We start from the raw sequence: 21,367 nt of genomic DNA on the forward strand, positions 1-21,367 counted from the left end.
GAGACAAGAGAGGTCTGCTGGGCTATGTGCATCACCTTTAGGGCTGAGATGGAACTCGGCACCCAAGAGCCTGAAGCTAGCTTGCAGTGCCATGCTCTAACCTGTTGCTCCACCAGGGAGGTCCAGGAGCATAAATTCTATTGAGAATTAAGACATATAAAAATAGTTGAAGTAACCCAGACAGTGCTAAGTGGATAATTAATATAAACCACAGTGTGTATCTCTATATTTCTCATTGCATGTTAGGTTTTTAGGAGGCAGAGATTGCATATGAGTTGATGTATTATGATAGTTGGCACCCCACCAAAATAGTGAATAAATGCATATGAAATAAAATTATTATCATAAAATTAACATAGTGAGCAATCTCAACAAATCAAAACCAAACAAAACAACCAGAATGAGATTTGGTAAATAAAAACTTCAGGCTAGAGCTATGTAATTTACTTTTAGCTCTATGGATAAACTTTTTTTTTAAATACAAATTTTATTGTTTTACCACTGATTCATACTTTCAGTGTCAAAATGGTGTTGGAGCAAGAGATCAAAAACTGATAAACTAACCATTTGGATCAATATGATCATCTTCAGGAAAATGGTCTGCCTCATAGGGAGGTGCTTAGGGATACTAGATCTGTGAGAAGTTGGCATGTGGCTTATGCAAAGTCAGAGTTCTGATTGACTTGGGGTCATTTAGGGTTGCCAGGGGGAAAGGGAAATTGTTCCAAAGGACAGTAGGTTCCTTGCAGGACTGACTATGCAAAATTATCTTGGAATCCCAGAAAAAGACTTTTGCAGTTAATCTTAAAGAAGTCACTACCAAAAGCAAAGAAGTTATCCTAGCTTGTGTGGCAGTATGTCACACAATTTATGGTTCTGAGTTAAGACATGATGTGTCAGGACCTGCTTCTTTTTATGTTAAAATTCATGAACTAGTGTGAGATGAAGTAAAACTGGATTCTTTGCTTTCAGGATGCTATTAGTACACCAGATCTTTGTGTCCGTATAGTGGAAATATTAGAGCATTAGGATAACAGGTGAGAGTTTGCATCTTTGAATTGTTTTTTGCTCTCAGATGGAAGTTTGTTGGGGACTTCTTGAAGTTAACAGTCATTAAATCCCAAACGGTATAAAATTCACCTTAAAGTTTATATGAAAGAGCAAAGAACCAAGAATAGTGAAGGCAACTTTAGGAAAGAATCATTTGGAAGAGGGATTGGTGAAATGTTCATATACATCGAGTTGAGTACATGGGTTTTCTTTATGTTATCATCATCTGTATTTTGTGTGTGTGTGTGTGTGTGTGTCTAAAATATTTCACAATTACATTTCAAAACCTTTAGAGAGAAATAAAAGAGAATAACTTGTAGATTTCAGCTTGAGAAGACTTGTAGATAAGAAACAAAAAGTATAAAACACACACACAAAAAAAATCAAGTAGGAATCTTTAAAATACAGAGCTTTAGGTCATCCAACACACCATAAAAAGTTGACAATTTATAAACAGAAAGAAGTCATTTGCAACTTACAAAACTGACAAGACAGAAATATTTAAACTCTAAAAATGAACATTATCACAAAATGGAATACCATTCTTTTAAAAGATTTATTTATTTATGCACAGAGAACTGGGGTACAGGCTAGAGGTGTGGGGTTGGTGAGAGGCTTCACGGAGACACAGTGGGGAGTAGCACAGGCAGAATGATGCAGTACAGTGCTGAGAGGAGCAGCCGGCAGGTCAGAAGAGGTTTGCTGGGCCATGTTGATCACCTACGGGGCAGGGATGGAACTCATGCTGAAGTGGCTTTAGCTTCTTATTGCTGTGCTTTAACCTGCTGTGCCACCAAGCAGGGACCAGAATACCATTTTTAAAAGGATGAAATACTGTCACTTGCAACAACATGGGTGGACCCAGAGGGAAGGAATTATATGTAATGAAATATAAATAATGAAATAAAAATAAACCTTTGGCCAATTTATGTTTATTAAAAGGGAGGGCAGAAGTTGGGTAGGTAAGTCAAGACAAAGGGAGGGATTATAATTCTCAGTGGTGAACACCTGAAACATATATGTTAAAATGGGAGGTTACATTAATAGAAACAAATATTGTCTAGCAATTAAATTTTAAAAGCAAATAGGTCAATAAAAAATTGCCTTAGGTTAAGAATAGACATTTTGTAGAAACCCAGATAGCCACTGAGCATATATAAAAAAGCATATCCCCACTTGCAAGGGTGGAAATACAAATTAAACAAACTACCAATTACTACTGCCAGTCAAATCTTTAGAATTCTAACAAGATCAGGTGTTATAAATAGTCAGCCTAAACCATGTAACAAGCAACTCAAAACCTGAATATGTAGTGAAAAAGAAATTTAAAAGCAGGAAATATTGTATGATCAGTATATAAAATATAATAATATGATAACTATATTTTCAGAGGATCATTTTGCATACCTATTTTCAAGAACAACAAGGAAATTAATAAAATTTAGCACAATGGCTATTTCTGGCAAACAGAGAAAGAAATGTTTTTGGAGAGACCTTTTTAGAAGCCTTCAAAAATATCATTTTTGTGGTACTTAAGTATTCTTTGTGTACATAAAGGAACACTCAAATATATATATTTCACAATTACATTTTTTTTTTTGGTAAAAATTCAATAAGATTTCAAAAAGTAGCCTTAAAATTCACATCAGCAAATGATAGGTTGTATGTACTGAACTCCTAGTTTCTGTTTAACTTTACAATTCTGACATGAAAACCTTCAGCTGTAATCCGTTCCTTAAAACCTCTTGTTCTGGCCCTCCCTGGTGGTGCAGCGGGTTAAAGCACAGCACAAAGAAGCTTAAACCACTTCTGCATGAGTTCGATTCCCGCCTGCCCCGGAGGTGACCACATGGCGCGGCAGACCTCTCCTGACCCGCCCGCTGCTCCCCTCAGCAGTGTACTTCATTGATCTGCCTGTTCTGCTCCCCACTCTGTTCCTGGTGAGTCCTTCCCCCTCCGCATCTCTGGCCTGTACCCCAGTTCTGTACGAATAAATAGATAAATCTTAAAAAAAAAAAACCTCTTGTTCTTCACACCTATCAAACTCTTATTTCTTAATTATTTCTATAAGTATTCCAGCAACAAGTAATTTTTATAAATTTGCAATTTAATAGTGCATCTTTATCTATTTTGAACTTACAATAAAGGTCCATTTCTTTAAGTATGGCAAAATGGTTACTTAATTAAAAAAAAATTGAAAACTACCCATATATTCAAAGTAAAAGCAACTTCTGAGCGTCTAACAGAAAAAAAAGCAGTCCTGGATCAGTGGTCTCCCAGGGGAAACTTGTTGCTAGGAGAGGGGCAAGTCACCTCTGGTTGGAAAAATGGGCTGGGAGTCCATCCCTCCTCTACTCCGCCCCTTTCTCACTTGTTGGTGACTTGGCGAAGATCACGCTCCTCCTAATTCTCACCACCGGGAGCCCCGCCCCCTCCTGCGCCTCCCGCTTAGGCCCCGCCTCCAGCGCTCCCGGAATGCTTCGCGTCAACTTTTTTTTAGGAGGAGGGGCGGGTTGGTCTAGCGTGTGAGGTCAGCGGCCCGCTCTCCTCGGGTTACGGAGGTTCTGGCGGCGGAATTTCTGCTGGTGGCCGGAATCCCGAATCCTGGTGAGTAGTTGGAGACTGCAGGGTTCAGTAGTCGCGATTACAGGAAGCATGGGGATCCCCCCCTAGCGCCTGCGCGCCCACTCGCCAGCCAATCTGCTCTCGCTCTCATACAGACGGCCTTTGACCCCTTCTGATATTCTGCGGGTGGCGGGAGTCTTTGAGCTGTGAGCCTCGGCATCCCCTGGCGCCACTTCTGTCGCTATTTTAATATTCTCTGTTTTCGTTGCCTTTTACCCTGTTTCATCCCGACCCTGCTGGGCTCGTCTCCTCTTTAGAGCGGAACATCCAGTTGTCCAGGTTTTCCCTTCACTCGGCATTTCTGGGGCTCGGAAGCCTTTCCACGCCTTATGTCCCCCATGTTCGACCCTGAGCCTAAGGGGAGGATGGTGGAATAGTGGCTTGGCGGGCTCGAAGTGCAGTGAGAAGGATGTTTTGTGGGACCCTGGTGCCCAAAGAGGAAGAGTTGGGGAGGGAAGAGGTAGAAAGGGAGAATGCAGCTTTGGCTTTTTGTCACGTGATGGGTATTAAACTCAGAAAACAAACTGCCTTCAGGGTATATTTGGAGGACAGTTTATGGAGTACGTAACATCTACTGTTGTTGATATAAATAATCTTTAAATGAAAACGTGGTCATATGTCAGTTGATTGCTGTCCTCTCTTTAATGTGTGGTGAGAAAGTGAAATAACACGAGTGCCTGGGCTTGCGTTCTAAGAGCCATACTAGCTCTGTTTCTTGTTAGTTGCTTAATCTTGGACTTCTTACCCATTTGCAGGGACAAAATCCTGAAAAACACCTAATTTCTCTATACTTAAAGTTGTCGTCTGTAAAATGGTGTTAAATTCTACTTCACAGGTTGTTGTGAAGAATGTTTTGTGGGTAGATTAATGGCTTTTAAAATGGATTAAATGGAAGGATGAGTTTATGCCTAAGTGAGTTTGTTAACCCAGGTGTACAAATGTTTACATTAAAATTGACCTGATTAAGGAAGCCTTGGTACAGAAACTGATTTTGAAAGTCTCAGGTATGTTTTCTGATGTTGCTTCTTAGAAAATTAGGAGAAAACAGTATTAAAAAAATACGTTAGACGTTTGTGTGCTTTCAGAATAGGCTAGTACAAGGTAAAATCCTGACTTTTCTGAGTAACGGGATTAACAAAATATTTTTAAGTAATGATTCCAATTGTATTGCTTCTGGATCTCTTGTTAAGTAGGTACAGGTGTTGTCAAGTATGCACAAGTGATGATTTACAGTGACGTCCACTTGAAAACTAGATAATTGTTACAAGCCAATGTTACTTCATATAAAAAAAACACAAAATAGAAACTAAAGTTTCAAAAGTACCTTTTACGTGTAATTTCTGTATACTTTGTAATGTTAAGTACGCTGAAGATTGCAAATTTTTGAAAGTCAAGATTTGAATAGGTTTCTGTTTTGTAATCTGACATCTGCAATTGTAAGTTTTTTCTCAGATCACTTTTGAAACTTTGTTGAAGTCTTTTTTTTTTAGATTATTAGACCTATTAGGTATTTCAATAGTCATTGTGACATGTACTATGTTGGGCATAATTTTTATTAAAATTGACTATTTAAATTGAGTCTCGACATATACATATAAATACGTGACTCTTCCTATGTAAGATATTCAATATAGATTAACATGTTTACAATCAATAGAATCTGTTCATAGTTATATTCCCTAAGTTACAGCAATATCAAAAGCAAAAGTATCAGGAATTAAATTGTTGAAGCTGAAAACTTAATAATTGCTGCTATTTACTCTTATAAATATATTCTTACAATTATTCTTAAAAAAATTATATATTACACTAAGCCAGAAATAGCTCTGGGAATATTATAGCACATTTTATTCTCAAATCTTATGTGTGAGATAACATTCATATGAGGAAGGAGGAGAAAATCAGGTTAGTGTATAGATGAAATAGCTTAAAAAAAAGATGAAACAGCTAGAATTTAAACTCAAGTATTCAAATTATAGACCCTATACTTTTAATCATGATCATAAAAAAAGTCAAGACTTATTTAGGTTGAGATGATTTAGTTGAGATAAGGAGGTTGGGATAGAGAACTCCAGTGGATTATATATAATAATCAACATTTTTCAAGTGAATGCATTAAATGATTATGATTTAAAAATAGATGGGTCAGCTTAAGAAGTTATATGCAGGTATAAGGTAGCTTACATAAATGGGTATTTTGTGTTTTGTTTTTATGTCTAAATCAGGAAAATTACAATAGTTTCAGAACTATTGGTTTTCTCTATCACTTTTCATGTTTCTAAATCCAATTAGTATATTGCTTGATTTAAAATAAACATTTACGGCCCTCCCTGGTGGCGCAGCGGGTTAAAGCACTGCACTGAGAAGCTAAAGCCACTTCCGCATGAGTTCGATTCCCGCCTGCCCCGGAGGAGACCACATGGCGAGCCAGACCTCTCCTGACCCGCTCGCTGCTCCCCTCAGCAGTGTACTTCGTCGATCTGCCTGTTCTGCTCCCCACTCTGTCTCTGGTGAAGCCTCTCACCGCCCTTGAGCCTCTGGCCTGTACCCCAGTTCTGTATGTACAAATAAATAAATCTTTAAAAAAAAAAAATAATAAAATAAAATAAACATTTACATTTCATGCACACTTTTCGTGATTCAGAGAAAGACTATGTCAAAAAGCAAACGTTCTTTTTAAAGAAGAGATTACATGAATTTACCAAGGGTCATAGAACTAGTTCATCATGGTTTACTTGAACTTGTATCATAGGATTCCAAGATCAGTATTCCTTTCACTATATATCTTGATTTGTTTCACCTTTCAACTAGTCAACATTTCAAAAATCAATCTTAACTAATTTCTAAAGCCAATAAATATTTTCCTATACTCTTTAATTCATCATTATTGATTACCATTGATTATTCATTATTAACTACCTCCCCTCAAATATATCTTCCTTACAAAGTGTTATGTTTTGATCTTAGAAAATTGAGTAAGAGTGTATCAATGCATTTTCTCACGTAGAAACAATCATTACACATATTTTAATTTTTTGTGTATTTTTAATATAATTAACATTGTATTATACCCACAAATATCTTTATTCCATGGTTTTTCAAACTTATCACTTTCTTTAAGCAAAGGAAGAATTTGATTATATATTGATAATTTGGAAATTTTAGAAAAGATAATAAAAGACCAATACCATTATTTTATCCTTTGTACTTGTCCATAGGAATTCTGTATTCCATACATGGGATTCACACTCAGGAATTGTGCAGGGCAAAGCATGAAGGACTGTGTGAGTTGACACTTTGCAAAAATAAACAGATACTGTTAGATTAATAGATCATGTGCTTTAGTTTGCTAGTGGTTACCTTTTTTCCTCTTTAATTTTCAGATAATTTCAAGCTTGCAGACAGTTTTAAAAATAGTATAAGTATACTATAAGTAATTGTGATATTTGCCTATATTCCTATATATTTTTTGAATAGTTACCATGTAATATTTTACCTCATTTACATTATCATTACACATACACAAATACACTTATATATTTACTGTATATAATATATACTATGTGTGATATACATCAGGTGTGTGTATACAATCATGTGTAGAAAACCATGTGTATGGCTGTATAAATATATGTAGATATGTATGTTTAATATTTTGATGTTTTTTTCTCATGATCAGAACCATACCACAGAAATACCATAGTAGTTACTCTGTGTATTTAGGGCATCTTCTCAGGAGACTCAAGATACCTACTTTTGCTGTCTGCACTACTTTACTGTTTCCCTTTATCAGATGTAGTTGGGGAAGGTACTTTGCCAAGGTAGATACCCTATTTCTCATTAAACTTTGACTCCTTAACATCCATTGACGAATCTTGTTTCATAGTTATTATGATAGTTGCCAAATAGGGATATTCTAACTCTGTTATTCCGTGGTTGTCATTTGCATATAAAAGGGTTTTTAAACATTTATTTATTTATGCATACAAAACTGGGGTATAGGCCGGAGGCACAGGTGTGGTGAAAAGATTCACCAGAGACACAGGGGAGCAGAACAGGCCGACTGATGAAGTACACTGCTGAGGGGAGCAGTGGGCGGGTCAGGAGAGGTCTGCTGCGCCATGTGGGTCACCTCCGGGGCAGGGATCAAACTTATGCTGTAGTGGCTTTAGCTTCTTAGTGCTGTGCTTTAACTCACTGCGCCTGTGCTTTAATCTGCTGCGCTGCCAGAAAGGGCTCTAAAAAGGTTTTATAATTGAATTTATTTTTGCATTTAAAGAAGTCAGTATAAATTCATGGATTCTTACTTATGTGCCTACAATTTATGACTCTTACTCCTTAGTGTGATGCTGAAATTATTTCAGATTTAACCAGTGGTTGCCTCATCACATTGCCTCTATTGTGCCTTATGACTGTCATCCCTAAATTTTTTACTACTTCCGTTCTTTCTGACACAATGTTCTATGTTCATCTTGTTTGGGAAGGGTCAGTCTTGGAATCACCATTTGCCTCAAGGATACTAGAGTAAGGTTTTGTAAACCAGATTTGGCATTAGGTGTATGTTGAATTCATTTCATTGCTGGCAGGATTTCTTTGGCACTGGACTTTCTCAGTGGACACAGGTAGGAATTAATGTTTTTAGGTGTAAATACACACTATTTATTGATAATATTAAAAACTTTGCATCCATTCAGATGTTTCCAGTTATAATCTGACAGCACCTGTCTCTCTAGTCTCCCAGTGTCTATATTTGTAACATTTTTTTCCCCCATGAAATAACCTTGGCTCCATTTTCTGGTAGTCTTCCTTGTTTCTTGTTTAGAAAGCACACTCAGTATTTTTTTTTAATATTTATTTCATTTATTCGTACAGAACTGGGATACAGGCCAGAGATGCGGAGGGTGAGAGGCTTCACCAGAGACAGAGTGGGGAGCAGAACAGGCAGATCTACCAAGTACACTGCTGAGGGGAGCAGCCGGAGGGTCAGGAGAGGTCTGCCGCGCCATGTGGTCACCTCCTGGGCAGGCAGGGATCGAACTCATGCGGAAGTGGCTTTAGCTTCTCAGTGCAGTGCTTTAACCTGCTGTGCCACCAGGGAGGGCCAATAGTGCTGTCTTTTAACTCTACGTCACCAGGAAGGACACTGAAGTTAATTTTAATATTCCATTTTTTACACCTGACTTTAGAGAGGCATAGTTACAGTTTCCTTTAACTATCCTTATGAGATTAGAAGGGAACTCAGATGGGATTATTTAAATAATTTGAATGATTTTGAGCTCTAAATTTGCGTTTATTTTGGGACAGATTGAGGCAGTTAATAGGAGAGGCATTCAAGACACTTGATTTAAAAGTAGCAATAGAGAAGCTGGGGACATTACTAGAAAATGGCAGTAAGAAAATGAGCATAACTTCCTCCAGTTTTATGGCTATGTGGGCTCCAAAATTAGAACACCCTTGAGCCCAGAGAGTAGGAGAGTATTTGTGACTTTGACTTCAGAACCTGTGGATGTGATAAGAGTGTGATTGAATTAGGAAATAAACCAAATATTCTTAAGGATTCAAATCAAATTTTAAAGATTTCAGTTTATAATTAAAAGATAGTTTCTCCAAAATTTTTTACAAAAATGTATGGTGTTTGACATTTAACCAAAAACATGCTAATTCATTTAAAAGAGTGATTGTCCAGAACACTACAGTAAGAAAAAGAAAAGAAAAAAGGAAGGATAAATATCTACAAAAAAATATTATGTCTTAGGAAGTTTAAGATATATATTAAAAGTAAAGTACTGCCATATAGAAGCACAAAAGTTGGGAAGGTAGATAAATGAATTAAAATCTTAAGTGTGCATTGTGCATATTTCATTTGTGAGATAATAAAGCTCTAATTTATGATAGATGTTGACAAGTAAGAATGCGTGCTATAATCAGTAAGATAAATAATGGCAAAGATAATTATAATTAACATATGGGGAAATAAAACAAGATTAAAAGAGAAAATAGTTTATAGGGAGGCCAAAAAATACTAAGTAGATTTAAGGTTACAAAAACATTTTGGCTGAATTCTGAATGTGCTGAAATTATAGTTATAAACAGCAATAATAATAAATAAATGTCATTTCAAAGAAACAAACTTCTTTATTTAATGTGACAGTAAAATCATGAAAATATATTCTATGCAAACATTAACCAAGTAAAAATGTATAGCTATATTAATATTAAACAACTTAAGCCAAAGGCATTAGTTGGAAAGGAAAGGAAAAAAGATTTGATTTTCAAGAAAATAGATTCCAAAATTGAATAACAGCAATTAAAATTGTATAGTGGAAAACACCTACAGACATCATATAATGATAGTGAGGAACTTTTAACACAGCAAAGGAAGATGAGGATATGCTCGACCTGTGTACAATTCAGTAATCACTATATGCAGAATATACTTTTCACTTACATGTGAAGTACATGCAATTGATGTGTAGGTTGAACCTTAAAGCAAACCTTAGTGTATTTCAAAAGATTGAAATTTACAGATGTATTTCCTGTAGATTTAAACTAGAAATAAGTAATAAAAAATATAACCAGAAGGTCTTCCAAGTAAAATACATTGTGAATGAATCATTAAAGAAGAAATCATAATGGAAATATGAATGTATTTGGAACTAAGTGGTCATGAAAATAATGGTGTGCTATATATATACTGCTAAAAATGTACTTAGAAGTAAAGTTGTTATTACTAACTACATTTTTAGGAAAATATAAAGGAGAATTCGGGGGTGATAGCAGCAGCAATGGTATACCCAATCTTTTGAAATAAAATCCAAAACATTTTTTTTTTTAAAGATTTATTTGTGCATACAGAACTGGGATACAGGCCAGAGGTGCAGGGGCAGTGAGGGAATTCACCAGGGACAGAATGGGGAGCAGAACAGGCAGACTGTTGACTATACTGCTGAGGGGAGCAGTAGGCAGGCCAGGAGAGGTCTGCCAAGCCATGTGGATCACCTCTGTGGCAGGCAGGGATGAAACACATGCGAAAGTGGCTTTAGCTTCTTGGTGTTGTGCTTTTAACCCGCTGCACCACTAGGGAGGGCCCAAAATCCAAGACATTTTAGTAGTAAAAACAATCGCTTGCCATAAAACTGAAGTGGCAAGGTACCTCTATAAACCCCAAAATTCAAAGGAGTAGGGACAGCTCACCAACAGGTTTTAGATTTGTATTCTGTTTGTGTTGGAGGAAGTAGAGGAAGCTTTGGTGTACTTCACTTGACTAGAAAGTGGAAAAATCTCTTGAGGTTAACTGGGAAGAGTTACAGTACAATTTGAAAATAGTAGCTACAGTGAGGGGAAGGAGATTTTGAAGTCCTCTATCAGAGGAGGTAGATCATGTCAGTTTCAAAGATCACTGAAAAACTACCTGAAGCTCATTTTCAGGACACAGCTCCATATTAAATAGTGACTTAATGGAAAGAACTTTCAGATAACTCCATGTTAGTATTTTGTTCACAAGTTTTCAGTGCTCCCCTATTTATCAGTGTAAGCTACATTGTGGTTCTAATATACTACTATAGCTTTCCTTCTTCAACTTTTTTTCTCCCGTAAATGTATCTTTTCATGTTCAGGATGTCTTCAAAACATTTTGTTTCCTGTGACACTTGGTGGCCTTTTTTTTTTTTTTCCTATCAGCCTATCCCTTCATTCTTTCAGGATTTTACTATTACTTTCCTTGAAATGTTTTTACATGACATTTCATTTGTTTATATGTCTTCCATTTCTCTTTTTGTAATTTTTCTTCATTGAGTTATCTGTAGATATCTTTTTAATGGATGTCTAACTGATCGGTGAGGTTCGTGTACTTCATGGCATACTCCTTTTTACGTAATGTGATTGTTCTACTGGAGCTGAGCCAGATTTTTAACTTTGTTTTCCAAAGATATTTGGAATTTCAGCCAAATGAAGTAAGATTTTGTTTTTTTTGGAAAACAAGTATTCAGTTGTTAATTTTAAGGTCAACTATGTTTATTTTTATAATGCTTGTTTATTAGCTTGTCTTATGTTATTAATTGTTTACACTTAATAAGTAGCTTGTTGGTATGGTACCAGCATATCCATACATTAGTACTAAAATAAAAACTTTCTAGGGAGTCCTTAGAGTCTTAGGAACAACAGGAAGTATTAATTTCTTTTCAGAGTTTAGGGAGGAAAATATTTGCTATACAAATATTTTCATCATGCCTATGAAATAATATAAAACAAAATCTCCATCTGCCAATCGTCATCAATCCTCATTTTCTAACTCTTTGTTACAAGTCCATTTTCATGTTTTTATTTATAAGAGGAAGACAAAGAACTAATGTGATAGAATGCAGATATAGGAAAGTGGGTAGGACCTGAGATAGTATCAGCGAGTTTGTATTCAATACTGTTTCCCAAGAGTTTTGTATATTTTATATAATCAGATATATATTATAGGTTATAAAGGCATAGATATGTAAGATACGCATATTATATATTCATGTGTTCTTTATGTCCAAAATTGTTAACTCTTCAGTTGCAAAGTCCTTTATGTCTCTCATTTTTGCTACTTGCCTGTTAAACCTCAAATGATGCCAGTATTGTGGTTTTAGATCCAGAACCACAGAATGATATTGGAGCAAAACACAACCATACTGACCTTTCCCTTTGAATTAATTGACCGTAAATATCAAATGGACACTCAAGACTACCTAATATTATTTAACTCCCCAGTATATTCACTTTTCTAACCTCAAATGATTTATTTTATACTTTTCATCAAATCTGCTATCATATCAACAATTTCCTTTGATTTCTTCATAGTAATGTCTTCATAGAATGATTCCAAAACTCCTTGAACTTTTTATTAACAAATTAATCTAGACATATGCCTTTTATATGTCAGTATTTCCATTTTTATATATTTACATACATATTTATATGTACCCAAAGAATGCATATATACATATATACAGACTTATACACACATATTTATACACACGCAAATGCATATATAAATAACATTAAATGGCATTGTAAAGTAGGTAAAACAATATTGTTAGGCATTTTGTTTTGGAAAAACTAAAGAAAAATAACAATAAGCACAAAAGCCAATGGTTGCCTTTAAGAAAAGGGATAGGGTTGGTGATTGGCAGAGGAAACATGATGTGATGGTAACTTTTAAGCTGGTGATTTTATTTACAAGCACAGATGTTTGTGTTTGAAATTATGTTTATTATTAATATTTTGATATATTTTACAAATAAGTTTTAACTTAGAAAAGAATTTGATTTTTACTACACAAAAAATATGCTTTCTTATTTTATTTTTTCTTGTAAGTATCTTGCGTGTGTGTGTGTGTACATATAATAGAAGCATCTATTCATGGAAAGTGTGTGTCTGCATGTGGAAACATTTAATCTACACACATACCTATTTATGTACATATACCTATGCATATATGCATACTTATTAGATCAGACATGCCAAGTCATTTTAGAAGTTGTAAGTTAATGTTTATAATCTGTGTTCAGTAAGATTTTCTGAATTGTGAAGTAATAACTATTAAATTGGGGGACTTTTACTTTGAAATTATTTTTAACCATTTTATATTTCTCTTTCAGTTAAAATCATTCAAAATGTGATTACTGCTTGTGAAATTTAGTTGGAAAGAAAGCATTGAAAAATCCATTTAGTTACTAACTTTTTAATATATTCCTAAGTATTTCCTTTCTTAAAACTTTGATCCTTTCATTATTTATATTGATAAAAGTTTGTATATTCCTTTCTATATTTAGTATATGCAAAATTTGTCCAGATGATTGATGAAAATTATGTTCATTTTCTTCAAAAAATTCCTAAAATATTCATAGGAAAAAATATAATTGTCATATTTCCAAATTTCCACTTGCTCTAGCCATATGCAGATTTTTTTGAGGAAACTTAATACTTTGCAGACATCATTGTTTGATGACAAACATGATACCATAATGCACATCTAAAATTTTAGATGTGTGATGAACTTTATAAACTTTAGTTTTCATATTAAATACATTGAAAATCTTGTTAATATGATGTACTAATTACCATTTTTCAATAAATTGCAGCTAACCATTTACCATTTGGAGTTTAAAATTTGTCATCATGGTAAAGTTTCGAAGAAGGACTTGCATCATTTTGTCACTTTTTATTTTATTGATTTTCTCCCTGATGATGGGTTTAAAAATGCTGAGACCAAATACGGCTACTTTTGGAGATCCTCTGGGACTTGATCTTCTTCCATATCTTCGTAAACGAACATCTCACTTGGGAAAATATATGGATTTCCAAAAGAGTGACAAAATCAACAGTGAAACAAATACCAAGAATTTAAAAAGTGTTGAAATCACTGTGACACCTTCCAAAGCCTCTGAACCTTACCTGGGAGAACAGTCACCTCCGAATTATTACTTACATGTATTTTATTATAGCTGGTATGGAAATCCAAAATTTGATGGTAAATATGTACATTGGAACCATCAAATCCTGAAGCATTGGGACCCTAGGTTAAACAAGAATTATCCACAGGGGAAACATAAGCCCCCAGACGACATTGGCTCCAGCTTTTACCCTGAGTTGGGAAGTTACAGCTCTCGGGATCCTGCTGTCATCGAAACTCACATGAAACAAATATACTCAGCTTCAATTGGTAATTATCTTATTTTATGTATATATTTAGGGATATATACATATATATGTATTTGTAGAACATTACTCATCTGTCTTTGTTTGTTATGATTTTTAATGTACAAACTTCAAATTGCATAGATATTCTTAATTTGGAAAAGGAAGGCGTGTTTTCTATCTTCTAAAAAATTATTGAAGTAACGTTTGGTTTATAAGTTTCTGGTGCCAATCAATATAAGCAACATTTTTATATATTATGCTCAGTTTTTTACTAGTAGTCTTTTAAATTCATTCTTTCCATAAAATTGATCCCTTTTACCTGATATATCCACCCTCCTTCTCTTTTCTCTCTAATCATTAATTTGTTCTTAGAATATAAGTGTATTTTTGTTTTATTTAATTTACTTCTATATTTACCACACCAGTGAAATTACAGTATTTTTCTTTGACTTGGTGCACTAAAGCATATAAACCTGAGTACATTCATATTGTTGCGCAAGGACGATTTCATATATTTTAATAGCTGAGTAGTATTGCATTGTGTGCTTATACACTACATCTTTTATCTTGTCATCACTGGACAGATGGGTTGGTTGTTCCCACATCTTCTGTTGTAAATAATACTACAGCAAATATGGGCTATGTGTATCTCATTGAACTAGTGCTTCATGTTCTCCAAATAAATATCCTAAAGTGGGATAACAGCCGCTTTGAGGGATATTCATACTTTTCCTATAATGATTGTGCCAGTTTACCTTCTACCAGCAGTGTTCAGGATTCCCTTCTTTCCAAATCCTCTCCAACATCTGTCGTTTTTGTCTTTTGGATAATAGCCTTTCATACCGGTGCTTAGGCGACATTTTTGTTTGATTTGTTCACCATTTTTTATTAGGAAAATACATCTTTTTTTTTTTTTTTTAAAGATTTATTTATTTATTCATACAGAACTGGGGTACAGGCCAGAGGCTCAGGGGCGGTGAGAGGCTTCACCAGAGACAGAGTGGGGAGCAGAACAGGCAGAATGACGAAGTACATTGCTGAGGGAAGCAGTGGGCGGGCCAGGAGAGGTCTGGCTCGCCATGTGGTCTCCTCCGGGGCAGGAGGCAGGCGGGAATCGAACTCATGCGGAAGTGGCTTCAGATTCTCAGTGCTGCGCTTTAACCCGCTGCGCCACCAGGGAGGGCCCGGAAAATACATCTTTTATGTGCCTGTTAGGCTTCTATATATATTCTTTGGAGAACTGTTTATTCACATCCTCTTCCCATTTTTTGATTTGGTGGTTTGGTAGTCTTTTTTATGTTTTTTTGAATTCTTTATATACTTTGAATATCAACCCTTGTTAAATGTATTTGCAAGTAACTTGTTTCTCAGAAGAATGCTTTTTCATTTTAATGATCAATTTCTTAGCTGCGCAGAAACTTTTTCGTTTGATGTAATGTTTTTTAATTTTGCTTTTGTTTCCCTTTTAGAATTGAATCCTCAAGATATTTTAAAGGACAATATCAAAGACATATTTTTTCTTTTCTGTACTGTATATGGTTTTAAGTCTATATCCAAGTTTAGTCCATTTTGAATTCTAATAGTAGTGTAGTTCCATTCCTTTGCATGTTGATGTCTAGTTTTGTCAACATTTATTGAACAGATACTGTAATTGAGTATGTTTATAAACTGTATATACTTGCTCTCTTGTATGTTCTTGGTTCTTTTGTTATTAATTTACTGTTCATAAGTGCACAGGTTCATTTCTGGGCTTTCAGTAATCTTTAGTTCTTTATGCTACTACCATGCCGCTTGATTGCTATTTTTTTGTAATAAAATTTGAAGTGGAGAAGCTTGATACCCTCATCTCCATTTTCATCTTTTCCCTCAGAATATTTTGGTTTTGGGGTTTTCTGGCATGTTTTTGTTTTTAAACATACAACTACAATTATGTGGCATAATTTCCAAAATTGGGGGAATTTCTATGCATAGTTATTTCTAATTTATCATTCTTTCCAAATTTTATTAAATCATGAGTTACATAAGCTCTAAGAATTTCTCCCACTTTAAGGATACATCATGTCTATATTATCACACAATCCTGAAGTAAGCTGTGGTTGTCTAAAAGGTTTTGTCCATGTTTGTCTTATGGTCCTTTCAAGGTAGAGTAGTTGCTAGATCACTTTAAATTTTCAGTCTCATTCAGCATGTGCATATGTTTTGTCTTTGCTCAGTATGTTTTGAAATTTACCCATGGTGTTAAGTGTATCAGTAGCTTAGTTGTTATTGCTGTATAGTATACCATTGTATGAATTTTAGCAAGTTGTTTCTGTATTTTTGATGGATATGCTTGGGCTCTTTGAAATTTTAGATAGCTTTTTTTTTTTCTTCCCTCTGTAGACTTACAACCTCTTTACATTCTGTACTTACTTCATTTGTATTCATGTAGTAATGATGTGGTTGTTTTTAAATAAGTTTTGCTATTGTTTCTATTCTATTGTCTGATTTTGTGTGTATGTGTGTCTTTTCTGTCTCTTTGATATTAAATATTCCATGTTTTATTCTTGTAGTTATTACATATATTCCTTTTTGTTTTATGAATACTTATCAAGTTTACAACATGTACCTTTTAACTTAACCAATCAGAAGTCATCAGTTGTTCTGATTGGTGTTCATATTCCCTTCAATTTTCTCTGCTAATTTCTAGTACTCCAATTAATACATAGTCTCATTCTTCTGCAGGTAAATAATAAGAAAAAATGTATCTGATTGGATGCCTGAAAATTGTTCAAATCATTAATGTATCTTTTCTAAAAACACTCCCTGTCTGGTCCCCTTTGTCTTTAGTGTACCTAATAATATGGTCACAAGAGAATTAATTATTCTCACATTTTCCCAGCTCTAGAAAATATTCAAGCTCACTGTCAAACTGATAGGTATTTAGAGACCCACAGGCTTTTTATTTTTCATACCCTACAAAAAATAGAATTCTGGGATTCTGTACCAACCTCTGTGTAGGTTGTCTGTCTTGTGTGAAGGAGTTTCTTTATTTAAAAAAAATAAAACTTTCTAGTATATACTTAGTAGCTCTAGCTTCTATGTTTTATGACATAAAAATATGACAAAAGTAGTATTAGTAAATTCAGGCTGCATTAACTGCTTTGTGGTTATGTATGGATCTGTTGTAAACTTTGGGGGAAAGAGCAACTTTAAAGTGACTTCCTATTTTGTGCAAAGAAATTCTAACAGTCATATGTTGCCATCAGTTTCTTTGTGACTATAAAAGTTACACTTGACTGAAAAAATAGTCATTGATTATTTTCTTAATGTAAATTGAACTGTAATATACAGTGAGATTTCCTTTTCTTAAGCTTTATAACTGTTGTTACACATTATCATGCATTTGTAAATGTCATATCAGTATATGAGGACATACTACATACGCTATAATTCTATACACTTTTGTAGGTTAGAATTATTCTGTTAATTCCCAGGGTTTTGTTTGTTTGTTTAATTTTCACCCATTATGATCACTTATTCCTGTTTTGTCATTTTTCCATTCTTAATCTCAGAACCCTCAGTTCCTTTATTAGTGTCCACTAGTTTTTATAAGTTTTTTTTTTTTTAAACTGCTAGATAAATGTTCCCTTAACTACCCTTATTTTGACTTTCTTTACTGCAGGTGAATCTCTCCAACTCCTTCTATTTCACTGACAACCTTTTCTTTTTTAAGATTTATTAATTTGTGCATACAGAACTGTGGTACAGGCCAGAGGCACAGGTTTGGTAAGAAAGAGGATTCACCAGAGACAGAGTGGGGAGCAGAACAGGCCGACTGATGAAGTACACTGAGGGGAGCAGCTGGTGGGTCAGGAGAGGCCTGCTGCACTATATGGATCACTTCTGGGGCGGGGATCGAGCTCATGCTGACCTGGCTTTAGCTTCTTAGTGCTGTGCTTTAAACTGCTGTACCACCAGGGAGGGCCAACCTGTCTTTTATTAAGACAGAAAAACATCCCACTATGTGGATGTACCACGTTCTCTTAATTCACTTACTATCCTTGTGCACTTCAGTTGTTTCCACATCTTGGCTGTTATAAGTAATACTGCAGTACACATTGTTGAATGTACATATTTTGAGTTGCTAGTTTTATGATCTTCAGGTAGATAACCAAGAGTGGGATTGCTGGGGCATATGGTATTTCCAGTTTTAAGTAAATCCAAATTGCTTTCAAAATAGCTGCACCAGTTTGTAGTCCCATTGGTATAGGTTACCTTTCTTTATATCATTTCCAGCATTTGTTGTTGGGAGTTTTTAGTACATGTCATTCTCACCAGTGTGAGATGATAGCTTATTGTGGTTTTAACCTGCATCTTTATAAAAACTAATGATGATCAGTTCTCCATATCTTTGTTGACCTTGTAGATAATCTCTTTGGTGAATCCTCTCCTCCAAATGGACAGATCTGTTGTTCACGTATTGGGTAAATTTTTTGTCTATCTTGGATAGTCACCACTTGCCATTTGCTTGATTTCTGAATATTTTATTTAGTAGGGTGTCTTTTTTAATCTATCTATATTTTCTTTAACTGCATAAAAGCTTTCAAATTTGAAATAGTCCCAATTATTTGTTTTCTCTTTGGCATTATGGGTCAGATCTCCAAAACATCTTTTTCATTGCTGTGATAAAATATATTGCCAGTGTTTTTCTTCTATATAATTTATTGTTGCATGTTTTATATCTAAGTCTTTAGTTAATTTTAAATTTGTTTTTGTACATGGAATTGAGAGATTCAATTTTATTTTTTTACATGTTTTTCAAGCACCATTTAAAGATACGTTCCTTTCTGCATAATGGCTCCTTTATCATGAATTAATTGTTCATATATGCATGGATTTATTCTGAACTTTTGATTCTCTTTTATTGATTTCATGTGCCCATGAAATCTGTATTGTTTTTTTAAAGATTTATTTATTTCTACAGAACTGGGGTATAGGCCAGAGATGCAGAGGGTGAGAGGACCCACCAGAGAGAGTGGGGAGCAGAACAGGCAGATCAATGCAGTACACTGCTGAGGGGAGCACCAGGTGGGCCAGGAGAGGTCTGCCAGGCCATGTGGATCTCCTCCGGGGCAGGTGGGGATCGAATTCATGCTGAAGTAGCCTCAGCTTCTTAGTGCAGCGCTTTAACCCGCTGCGCCACCAGGGAGAGCCCTGTATTGTTTTAATGTTACTTTATGCTATCAAATTAGATATCATGATATCTCCTTGCTTTTTCTTAGGATTGTTTGCTAGACCTTTTATTTTACAAATTTTAATTTTTTTTCCATTTCCTTGAAGAACATTGTTGATAATTTATAGGAATTGTGTTACATTATTTATAGGTTGCTTTTGGTGGAATAGTCATTATTTAAAGTTTTATTTATTCATACAGAACTGGGGTACAGACCAGAGATGTGGTGGGTGAGAGGATTCACCAGAGACAGTGGGGAGCAGAACAGTAGACTGTTGACTTACACAGCTGAGGGGAGCAGCAGGCGGGTCTGGAGAGGTCTGCAGCACCATGTGGATCTCCTCCAGGGCAGGCAGGGATCAAACTCATGGAAAGTGACTTAAGTTTCTCAGTGCTGTGCTTTAACCCACTGTGCCACCAGGGAGGGCCTCATTTATTATTTTAGTAGCTTTTTGGTGAAGGCTTTAGGGTTTCCTTCATATGATATTGTCTTGTTTCTTTAAATAGGATCTCTTCTCTCTTAAGCATCTGGAGTATCTACTGTCCTAGAGTTTTGTCATTCTTCCTGTGTCCTGTTATTCTAATGATTCTAATGGTGTGATTTGTGCATTTGAGTCTTATATTTCTACAGTAAGTTCTGTCAGTTTTATTCTGTTTTTTTTTTTTTTCAGTCTCTTTAGTGTTCTTGTGCTATTTCCAATTCGTTGGTGAAGAATTCTGTTCTTCTGTCTCCTTTATAATTTTTCACCTGCCTATCTGCTTTTGACTTAACATTTTATAGTTCCTTTGCTTTATTAATGCTTTTATTTTTAAGGTTTTGTCTGTGTTAGGTCCTCCAGAACTTATTCTGCTTTTGCTTTTCATTTTATCTTTAGATTTTATCTGCTTCTTAGGGATGTGTGTTGTTGCATTATTGCGGTTGGGGCACTGCAAATTTAGTTTTGTTTTACTTTTTAGTTTACTTTGACATGAGGTAGGGTCAGAAAGTAGTTGGGGTCGTAAACTACCTTAATCGTGTTGAGGAGTGAGGTTGGTCACTTCTGCCTCTTCGTTCTCCTTTGCAGTGATTCAGAAGGCTTAACTTCCCTGCTGCTCCTTTCTGCTATAGATCATTGAGCCTCCTGTGAGGAGGGTCTAGTTCTGGTCTACAAGGCTCATATTCCAGGACTCAATTAAGTCTAGCACGCAGGAGAGTGCATGCATGATTACCCTGCTATGATGGCTGGTTCCTCAGTCTCCAGTGCTGTCACTCTACCTCCAAAGGATCTGACCTACAAGCTTTATGTGTCTGCTTGATACTTTACAAGGGATTGGTGAGTTCTCTTATCTGCCTTTTACTATGGACTTGAAAAAAAAAAATCTGTTAATCTTTTTTTGGGACTGAGGTAGGAGAACTTTACTTGCCTGAGCTGAGTTCCCAGTGTCCCAGGTTAAACCACATCTGTGTGTGTCTGCATTCACCTACTGAAAAGTCCCTCCAGAGAATTCACAGCATACTGGAGTACCCCATCATGTTGTGGATTACCATGTCTGCTGGTGCAGTTATCTGCTTTCCCAGTTACTCTCCCATTTTCCTCTTTCCTGCCTTTCCCAGCAGCAAGTTACCAATCTCAGTGCTTAATTCTCTAAGGGCAAGTCTTAACAACTTTTGGGGGACCTTCCCAGTCTTCCTGAGAAAATATTATAGTTTTATAGTTGTTTTTAGGGAAAAAGGCCATCCCAACCCCTCTACCCCATTTTGTGGTTGGAGTCCTACACTGTGTATTAGATCTCTAGGTTTTATCTAGATACTCTCTCCCCTCCCCC

At 35.4% G+C, this 21,367-nt stretch overlaps 1 protein-coding gene across 2 annotated transcripts in view; it reads left to right on the plus strand.

Moving 5' to 3' along the window:
• The first annotated feature begins 3,568 nt into the window (after positions 1-3,568).
• Positions 3,569-21,367, plus strand: part of MANEA (mannosidase, endo-alpha) — a 37,401-nt gene continuing 19,602 nt past the window's right edge. The window contains exons 1-2 of one of the 2 annotated variants that reach the window (XM_004673707.2): positions 3,569-3,657; positions 13,791-14,371. In XM_004673707.2, the coding sequence (XP_004673764.1) occupies positions 13,828-14,371 (544 nt within the window). In that variant the 5' untranslated portion in view covers positions 3,569-3,657; positions 13,791-13,827. Of the gene's footprint in view, positions 3,658-13,790; positions 14,372-20,737; positions 20,875-21,367 lie in introns of those variants that run through there. The other variant, XM_012720639.1, reaches the window with a different exon arrangement.

This window comes from Condylura cristata, unplaced genomic scaffold (assembly GCF_000260355.1).
Source record: "Condylura cristata isolate star-nosed mole 26May11 unplaced genomic scaffold, ConCri1.0 scaffold00001, whole genome shotgun sequence".
Lineage (NCBI taxonomy): Eukaryota > Metazoa > Chordata > Mammalia > Eulipotyphla > Talpidae > Condylura > Condylura cristata.